This window comes from Mangifera indica, chromosome 17 (genome assembly GCF_011075055.1).
Source record: "Mangifera indica cultivar Alphonso chromosome 17, CATAS_Mindica_2.1, whole genome shotgun sequence".
NCBI lineage: Eukaryota > Viridiplantae > Streptophyta > Magnoliopsida > Sapindales > Anacardiaceae > Mangifera > Mangifera indica.
Genome location: NC_058153.1, coordinates 2,835,168 through 2,845,146, shown reverse-complemented (window position 1 = coordinate 2,845,146; position 9,979 = coordinate 2,835,168). Strand labels below are relative to the sequence as shown.

The 9,979-nt window shown below is 33.8% G+C and overlaps 2 protein-coding genes across 3 annotated transcripts; one reads left to right on the top strand and one right to left on the bottom strand.

Moving 5' to 3' along the window:
• The first annotated feature begins 998 nt into the window (after window positions 1-998).
• LOC123201062 lies at window positions 999-2,979 on the top strand. The gene is made up of 2 exons (XM_044616515.1): window positions 999-1,897; window positions 2,753-2,979. Exons 1-2 carry the CDS (start codon window positions 1,038-1,040, stop codon window positions 2,943-2,945), a joined length of 1,053 nt encoding a protein of 350 aa, XP_044472450.1. The 5' UTR covers window positions 999-1,037; the 3' UTR covers window positions 2,946-2,979.
• A 1,119-nt stretch (window positions 2,980-4,098) lies between these two features.
• LOC123200822 (ras-related protein RHN1-like) lies at window positions 4,099-8,335 on the bottom strand. Of its 2 annotated transcripts, none has more exons than XM_044616214.1 (8): window positions 8,029-8,335; window positions 7,427-7,504; window positions 7,161-7,328; window positions 6,361-6,409; window positions 5,776-5,849; window positions 5,280-5,373; window positions 4,705-4,828; window positions 4,099-4,389 (listed from the first exon to the last, which is right to left on the bottom strand). In XM_044616214.1, the coding sequence occupies exons 1-7, from the start codon at window positions 8,065-8,067 to the stop codon at window positions 4,728-4,730; spliced, it is 603 nt and encodes a 200-aa protein (XP_044472149.1). In that variant the 5' UTR covers window positions 8,068-8,335; the 3' UTR covers window positions 4,099-4,389; window positions 4,705-4,727. The 2 variants fall into 2 exon arrangements, with proteins under 2 accessions (XP_044472149.1, XP_044472150.1); XM_044616215.1 differs by having other exon boundaries at window positions 8,025-8,326.
• Window positions 8,336-9,979: the final 1,644 nt, after the last annotated feature.

The window sequence follows — 9,979 nt, the reverse complement described above, 5'->3', positions numbered from 1 at the left end:
ATAAAAATATAATAAAATTAAGATTAATTATCAAATATAATAATTATTTATACAAATTAATATTACTAAACACATTATTAATTTATTCATAGTAATATTTCAATTAACCTATTTTGGTGTTAATATTTTATATTTTTTAATAAAATATTATCACATATTATATCATTTTGATAATATAAAAATATTATAATATTTTATTAATTAACAAACTAATTATATTAAAAGTTTGATTACCGTAATCATAAAATATTACCTAAAATCAAATGATATCAAAATTAGTAAAATTTTAAACCCAAATCTCGCAACTAGATACAGTTTATAATTTATATCTATTTTGTTGTTGGGATATCTTCACCACTTTTGTATTGTATATTATATTATAAGATATATTTTATTAAAAAAATTATAAAATTTTAAATATTATATTATTATTTTAAAAAATATTATAAATATTTTTTAAATTTTGAATGTCATCGAATATACCTAATATAAGATGTAGTGTTAGATTCGAATCGAATTAGTTTGAGCTTGAGTTTGAGCTCAGTTCGGTCGAGCCTGAAACAAGCAGGTCTTAGTCGAGTTCGAGCTACTCGTCAGATTTTCTAATTAAAATTTTTGATACAAAACGATGTCGTTTTGATCAATATGTATTAAAACGATGTCGTTTTGATAACGAAAAACGAATGGAGTCCGAGCTCGGCTCGGTCGAACTCAAAAGAAGTCTGTCTTAGCCAAGCTCGGTCAAACTCGAGTCAGTTCTATGTGAACCGAGTTAAGTTTAAACTTAACTCGATTCGAATCTAACCCTAATAGGATGGATATCATTTTAACAAGTATTGTACCCTGCCCAACGAGAATACCTATGCGGATACTTTTAACCATGATACCGAATGCTTGGTCCTGTCCGTGTCAAAGGTAAAGGACTGTTTCCCGCCAAAAAATATTCTCACTCCTTTATTACTGTCCCTCTTTTACTGCCTCCATTCCAGTTTGCGGAGAAACAGAAAGAGAAAAAATCCAGAGTAAGAGAGTTAACAATGAAGAGCACTTCCAAGGTAATAATAGGAGCCACTCTGGTGATGGTGGTGAGCCTCGCCATTGTGTTGGCTCTAATCCTAGTGCTCTTGATTGAGCTCTACTGTTCTCTGTTACTCCGTCGACGTCGCCTGAGAAACACCAATTCAAATACCACCACAACCATCAACAATCTTCCTTCTCAGCCTGTTCAAACGCAGCACCTTTCAGCCAGCCCTCTGAGCAGCTTCTATGCTCAGGGGGTTCTTGATGCTCCTAGAAGCTTCCTCTTTCCTGCTGTTTCTTTGAGAGAGAACAAGAATGAAAACAGAGGCCAAAGTTTTCAACTTTATAGTGCGCTTGATGTCCTTACTCAGGAAGCAAACACAAGCCCACATCACATAGGGATATTATCTCCATCTTCACCCCCTACTTCCTTCATTGCTTCGCCTCAGCCAACTCAAAAGACCCCACTTCAAGTTGGAGCCAATAGTGTCTGCCGTGCCCATGAAGAAGCTTACGGTGGTGAAGGCGGTGGTGGAAGGGAGCATTTTGTGTACATTTCCAATCCCATTTATGACAATGATGCTAGCAGGTTGAGCAGGGCGGATACTCCATTTGAGACTCCTGATACTTCACCCTCGCGTTTAGAAACAGGCAGTTCTTCTTCTTCCGGGGAAGATGAAATTATTCAGCCTTCACCATCTAGTCAACATTCTGTGCCAATTACACCTCCATTGACTCCCATGAAGAAACTCCCGGCAGAAGCTTGTTCAGTCTCTTTGCGCGATGCCAGGTCATTAGGAACTTCAGGAAGTGACTCTGTCAGTAACAATGGACTCTCATCTTCCTCCTCAGGATCTCCATGCACATCTCCTTCTTGGTGATTGTCTCCAAAACCAAGCTCTGTACTTTTGTGGGTTCTGTGTTAATTTCTTTATTTCTTGATGCAATAAATTTATGGGATATTAATTATTTAATTAAAATTTTACCCTCTTAAACTTTTTCAAGCAAACCTATAATCATTTTATTTTTATAAACAAATTTATTTGTAATTCCAAAAAAACCCTCATAACCCTGTAGGTGTCATATAGGGTGTGTAAATATAGAAAGGAATATTTGAGTGCGTGCGGAGTGCACGGTGCATACAGAGTGCGTGCAGTGCATGTGGAATACGCGGTGCGTACAAGTACATACAGAATATACGTACCCTCATATATATACATATATAAACAGAGTACGCACACTCTTTCTTTTATATATATATATATATATATATATATATATATATGTAAAAGAAAGAGTGCGCGTATCCTCGTACTCTGTTTATATATATATATATATATATGAGGGTGCGCGCACTTCGCATGCACCCATGCATTCCATACGTATTTAAGCATTCCTTCCCACGTCTACCCTATATGACACCTACAGCGCTGAGAGAGTATTTTTAGAATTACAAATAAATTTGCTTATAAAGGTAAAATAACTGTAAGTTTGCCTAAAAAAGTTTAAATGGATAAAATTTTACCTATTTTAATTAATATCCTAAATTTATGCATATGTATTTTGAGTAAATAAATAGTCGTACATTTTATATGTATTATTAATTAATTAAATAATTTTAAATTAAATATAAAATAATTTTTAATCGTATTATGCATGATGAAATATTATAAATGTATTTTTTATTTATATACTAAAAATAGAAATTCATAATATTTCTTTTGTTGTTGAGGCATGAGAGGGAGGTTTACCGTGAATACAGTGGAGGTAGCACAGCCTTTTCTTTTTCAGGCGTGACCATGGCGGGTTCACCCAGGCCACGTCAATGCCAACTGAAATTCTCACTTGACTTTGCAGGGTTACCTTTTCTGTTTTTATTTGGTTGTATGGGAGTTCTTGGAAAGTTATTGTCGTTTTCTATCTAGCAATAGAAACGAGCTCTGTTTTGTTTTGGGATTGTTAAGATGCATGTGAAAAGAGAAGAGGTCCCAAATATTTACTAAGATAAAAAGAAGGATTAAAAAAACCTGGGCCTCGAGTCTTTCTATGCCAAAGAAACAAATGCGAGGCTTTTGTCCACTTAATATAATAACAGTCTTGTGGCTGTTGTTGCTTTCCATGAACCAAGAAGCTTCAGCCTCTGCATTTATCAAACTTTCTATATTAATGGAAATGAAATAGTGCAAGACTTGGGCAGCCATTTATTTCAATCTGGTAAATTGAAAACACAAAATTACGCGGTGTCTGGGTCCATAGTGTTCTGATTTTGGTCACTGATTGTTGATGAAGGGCTTACTGTTAGCTTCATTAATTTTTATTTTTCTCTTTGATAAGAAGAAAATCTTACTTGTCCCTTCAAGATTAAATCTATCACACTAAACAAGTGAAAACTTAAAAACCAGGTCACCATCAGCTTAGGGGATGGGCAATGAAACCTTGGAAAGGACCTTTTATCATAACATGGTTATTAGCGCATTCTAACCTTGCGTCCTATTTTTTACATGCAAAATTTGTCAGAACTAGATTTTTCTAATTTTGAAAATTTGAAGACAGCCTAAAAGGCAGAAAAATATGAACTTCAAGCTTTTAAGGATCACTTGAATGATAAAAGAGTTGTGTTGAAGTTTCAAGCATCACTAAACTTTTAATTTACTTTAAGAGTAAAGTTTTGACTTATCTAATTGTAGAGTCGATCATTTGAACTCAAAATTTTATTTGTTTGATGTAATCGATTCAATTATGAAAGAACAATTTGATTCGAATAAAATTTCCTTGTTAAAAAAAATAAAAAAAAACTTCAAAAGATCAATTTTTACCCTGTTAGACATATTAAAACCAGTTAAACTTAATCAATTTAAGGGATTGGTAGCATACAATGGATTTCTTTGTTACGAATCCTTGCAGGAAGGATCATGGTAATCTTGCAGACGAGATAAGCTACAATTCTTGTCGCTTTTTTGTCTGTCAATGCATAAGATATAAACAATGACTTGTCATTTTCAGCTTATCAAGTGAACGCATTCGCCATGTGCTTTGTGTGTTTCTGGTTTGCCATTCAACAAAGAGATTTTCAGATGCTTTTTCTTTTTTAAAAAATATTTTCTTCTTTCCGATAATGCTTTTCACAGAGTACTTCCAAACATATGCAAGTTCAAATCCTTGCCTAGCAGCACAGTGATTAGTACATTTTTATTCATTTCAGTTGCATAATAATTTCTTCAAAACATTTCCAAATATTCACAAAGCCTTTGTAGTAAAACTCCACATGTACATATTACAGGGTATGCAATAGAATCAGTTTGTCCAAAGAGTAGCACAGCCTTCTGACTGTGATCACCTGCCAACGGCTCCTGTCTCATTTGCAATATCCTTCCAAATAACATCAAGAACCAGTCAACAGATATCAGCCATCAAAACAAACTCACTTGCATGTGTTTTTTCTGAAACCTCTTTAATTTACACATTCTTAATAATCACATCATCCAAGAGAATAGCCAGCAAACCCTCAATTGATGGAGGAGGGAGGCCATAGACATCAATTTAACTTCATAGTTTGAATTAACAAATGTAAACCAATTGGAAAACGACTCTCTAGCAGGTTAAAAAACCATGATCCTGCATTTTATTCTCTCAGAAGTTATGACTAGAAGATAAAAAGTCATTGATATTCAGAAAATTACTTACAATTCAAGCAGCAAGTCTAGGCATTATGAAGAGCAACAAAACCCTCTACTTCCACCTTCTTGGCGTCCGGTATGTAACTTCATTCCGGCTCGACGAAAAGGGTTAGCTTTTACCAATCTTTTTGCTGCAAAACGAATGTCTTTATGAGCAAGGAAAGGAAATTCTTACTAACCCTCAGAATCAGACTGCCTCAAACAAGAAATAACTGTATCTTTTTTTAGCAGCCCAAACTGCCTCAGAAATAATCAAGCATTTTAGTTGTGTTACCAGTAGAATGTAGATACGCAGTTTTACCTTACTGCTGATCTCCTGTGTCACTGAAACTGTTAATTTCAGTACAACTCAGGAGATTTATCCTTCTTTTAACTTTTTGACATTTTACTGGTGTTACTTGAGTTGTCCTATACAGGAGTATGAAAAATAAAAAAGAAACAAGCAAACTTTGTGCATTTCATGGGATACTGAGATACGACTTGTGGCTCCACCAATTTGCATCAGACACAAAAATGAGATACCGCATTTATGAGACACGTGTGCATATCTATACAAGAATGTGAGAGACATTGTATAATTACCTATTTCATAAAAGAGTTCATTGACATTTTGTGCAGTCTTTGCAGATGTTTCAAGAAAAGATAGGCCATTTTCTTTAGCATATAGCTCACCATCCTGTAGAATTATTAGAAAAGATTCAAATCCAATATATAACATATTTGACATATTATGTACCATCAAATCACATCTATGGAGTTGTGGAGTGCATTCATACAGAACCTATTTTGCGTAAGAGTTTCTAGTTTTAAGAGGCTAGGATGATGATCAGTAAGAATCACCACTATTACAGGTAAACATATACTTTTGGTTAGTTTTTCTCAATATAATGCCTGCTATAAACAACATAAAATAAGAAATCTACAGCCAATAATTTGAAAGTGTGGCAGCAAAAGACTTCAAGAGTTCAGGTTGATGGGTCTGGGGGTAGGATATAATTTTCATCACTGAAACCTCCACCACCACCAAAAAGGGGAAAAAAAATACAAAAAATGGCAAGAATGTCAGATTGTGAAATACCTCATATCCCACTTTTCTCTTATCTTCCAAGTCAACCTTATTCGCCACCAAAAACATTATCAAATTTGGATTTCCTGAAGCAGTATGATACCAAAAATAAGATGTTGAATAACAACTCGTATTTGTATAATAAATAACATGAGCAATACTTCTCAGAATCATCATTCTGAATTAAAGTTTTAACAAAGTGAAGATATTCTGCTTCGAGTCAAAATGCAAGCACCTAAAGTTACCAAGTTGCTTTCGAACTCTGTTAGATGATTCCGTTAAACTAGATACTCGAGTTACAACTTAAATATGGGTTTCAAATTACCAAAAATTCAGAGTTTGTAGTTTACTCAAAGTAGAACTCCAGCATTTTTAGCACATCGATATGCCAAAGCAAACATATTTTAGAATAACATAAAGAAAGAGAGATTTTTTTGCATGCTTTGTATATTTACTAGATGAATCCTATTGTTAAAGTAATGGAGTATGGGGTCTGCAGAAGAAAGTATTTATGAAAGTTAAAGTGCATAACATATAGTAGACTAATTGCAAACTTATCTAGAAAAAGGGAAAAATCACCAGATCTATGTCACCTACCCTGTCTTTGCAATTCTTGAACCCATTTCTTAGCTTTTTCAAATGAATCCTGAAAGGTAGAAACATCAGGCATCAAACCGATCATACAGCTTCCTAATTAGAATAGCATGTCATTCATATGAAAATTAGAATGATAATAATATTATATAATTACCCCAAACAGTACCCAAACTTCTCATCCTAATTGATGTGTCATCTTATGTATCATTATCATGTCACTTAATTATTTACAAGTCAGTGTCTCCAAGGATAAGACATCATTAACAAAAAACATAAATGAGGTTTAATGTTGAAGTTTATATAGATTAACTCCAAACATTATCTAACTAGTCTCCCAACCATAAGGAATAGTTGGTATTTAAGGCAAACAATGAAGTACTATATAACCAAAGCATCTACCTAGACAATAGAGAAAAACATCAGAGATAGGGGCCTACATTATTATGATACATTGATCTACCTAGACAAAGATGATACAATCAGATTAGCTATGTCAACCAAATACAAATTATTCTACAAGTCACACCCCGGAACTCCTTGCTCATCACCTTCTTGTCTGACAATGACAATTCTAATTTGCACTCCAATATAATATAAGAATATAATAATAATACCACAGGTGACATGGGTATTAATGATTTCAAAGTGATAAATGAAATGCTTACATTAGAATTAAGCAAACTGAGTTATCTGTAAGGCCTTCATTCAAGACCAACTTCTTTTAAGCTTAGATAACTTCTAGTAGCATAATGCAAGGAAGCAACAAGACAAAAACCATCAGAAAGTTTCTGAATAAATACCATGCTCGTGACGTCATAAACAACAACAGCTGCAGCTGCACCACGGTAATACATTGGAGCCAAGCTATGGTACCGTTCCTGCCCAGCAGTATCCCATATATCAAACTTTACAGTGGCTTCATTTAATGACAAAACCTGTGTGAAGAATGCTGCTCCAATTGTTGATTCCTGCAGCAAATCCTCATGTTAGAGCTCATGCAGTTGTTGATTTGAGCAAGTTGAAAATATGAAGAAACTTGATAAGGCAAAAGATATGAAAAGTAAACCTGGAAATCAAAAAATTGGCCTTTGACAAATCTCAGTACCAAACTTGTTTTCCCAGTTCCCATGTCTCCAAGAAGTACCTGGGGGAAGCTTAAAAGTGTGAAAAAACAAAGGTACTTTCTTTTACATGGATCATCCATGTAAATATCATGAACAATAAGATACAAACATCAGAAGAAAAACCGAAACAAATTAGGGAATTATAAGAAATCATGAAGCCATTGAGCTCAAGCTCGTAAGAATGGAAACAATATACTTAAAAAGTTTCAATAAATAAGATACAAAAAGGAGGTCAAATAATTCAACAGAACAACAATAAGGCACAAAATTTCCACAAGAAAGGGTCTTCTCTCCCCTTAGTAACAAAACAGTACATAGCAGAGTATCACAGATGTTATATGTTCATGAAATAGCTTATAGAAGTAGAAGAAAAGTTCAAAGATTAAACCAATCAATAAGGTAAAAAGATATTCCTGGCATAAACAAAGCAGAAGAATTTTATTTATCAAAACACAACAAACACAACAGTCTAAAGAGAACCCTGTCACTGATTGAAGCTGTATACATCAATAGCTAAAAAATTAAAAAGGGAAGACATACCCACCAGCTTGGCTTGTATATTCTTGTTGCCAGTCCTCGCCATTACCAATCAAGCAAATTTCTTCAATTTATACTTTGAGTGTCGTGAAGTTTTATGGATCAAAATCCCAGATTAGAAGTTGAGGAAGAGAGGATTTTGAGTTTGAAAGCAAAAGCTTAACAAGCAAAGACAAGAAGAACGTACTTCAGAGATAACGATAAGAAAATTGATGTTGCCAGATATGAAATCGCTATTTCCAAGGAAGCATTGTAAGAGTGAGAGCAACACCAACAGTTCAACGGAGAAATGCACGTGGCAACTTGTCTTGGAAGAAGCAGAAACAGGGGAAGCTATAGCTGTTTTAGTGGGAGAAGTGGAGACTGGTAGGTTTTCGGTAGACTGGTGGTTTGTTTCTTTGTTTAATTTGTTTGTTACTCTTCCATGGCAGAATCACAATGTTCCACCACAATTTTGTTAAAATATTTTTCCCACCGTTTGTATTTGAAAGCACATTTTCTCACCTATCCTTATTTAGTTTGTCCTTTTTACTAAAAATCATAAAACTGCCATCACCACTTGACAGACATAAATATCAATCTCACTAAATTGCTTCTTCCTTATTTGTTTGACTCTTATAGGCCTTCACTGATTGATGTTGGGCAAGAACCTTGTCTCGTTGATTCTGCTGCCATATCCTCATAACACTGTCTCGACTTGCGATTTTGTTTGTTTGGGTTACATTTTATTGTTTCAATCTATTTGGAGTAGTTGTTTGATTCTTGTCGCCATGTGAAATCTAAAGCTCCTACAATACCTATGTTTTGACTTCACCAACCAATTATGCCACTGCCAGCCTTTGTTCTCTATCATCCGCTAGTTGTTTGTTGTTTTCTCTTTATGTTATCTCAGTGCACAACCCCTACTCTCCATCTTCCTTAAGTCATCGGTTGTTTTTCTCTAACCTTGTTACAAACAATATACAACCCCTGATCTCTATCATCAACCAACTATAGTCTTTGCGGCAATACTGTGTCTAACACTAAGTACCCAACTCTTTCTATTTCACTGTTGTTACTCTCCGTTTGATTTCGCCCTTTTAGTTGTGTCATTATTGAAGTCATGATTAAGCAGCTAGTGTTGCTCCAATTAATGCGTTGCCATTGTTGGTGAATGTAACTATCCATGTGGACCATTTGATGGCAGATGAATTAACATACATGTTTTTTTAATTATTAGTTTCACTTAATCTTTCAATATGGGTACCAAAAATATTTTATTCGAAAGTAGATAATAAATAGACAAATAAATATATTTATATATTTAAAATAGATAAATATAATTTTATTATCCTTCAAATTGTAAAAAAATGATTTTATTAACTAAAGAAGGAACATAGGATTTGTAAAGAAATAGATTGAGATTCTCCCTATTTTCTTTCATTCAAGTAAATCTAAGTTAAATCTTAGAACTAATCCAATAAGAGCAAACACTTCTTGTTTTAGTGATGATATATTTGTGATCAATAGTGAATGACTCATTCTTATATATGAGTGGAGACTAGCATATCATTTATTTTTCAAGTTGGTGTTGAAGAAGTTTTTAAACTAAGCTTCCTTTGCTTTCATTCTATGGTTCCACAACATTAATGTTCAAATTCAAAAATAAAATTTCTTAAATGTATTCCCTTGAAGGGCCCCATTTTCCACCCTTCGTAAATGACAAATCTCAAGATAAAGAAAGGACTTATCCTACAACATAGGTTGGTATTGAATGTCTTAAAAAACTTAGTTTGATATCGATAATTTCAATTGTATCATTATCATTGAACATGACAAGTTTAACAAATATAACATGAATGATTTTCGTTGACATCTCTGTGATGATTTGACATCATACATGTACATAGAATCTGACATTATAATCGAATTTTACGATTTCATCAAAAGATTAATTTGAGGAGAACGTTAGCCAATAA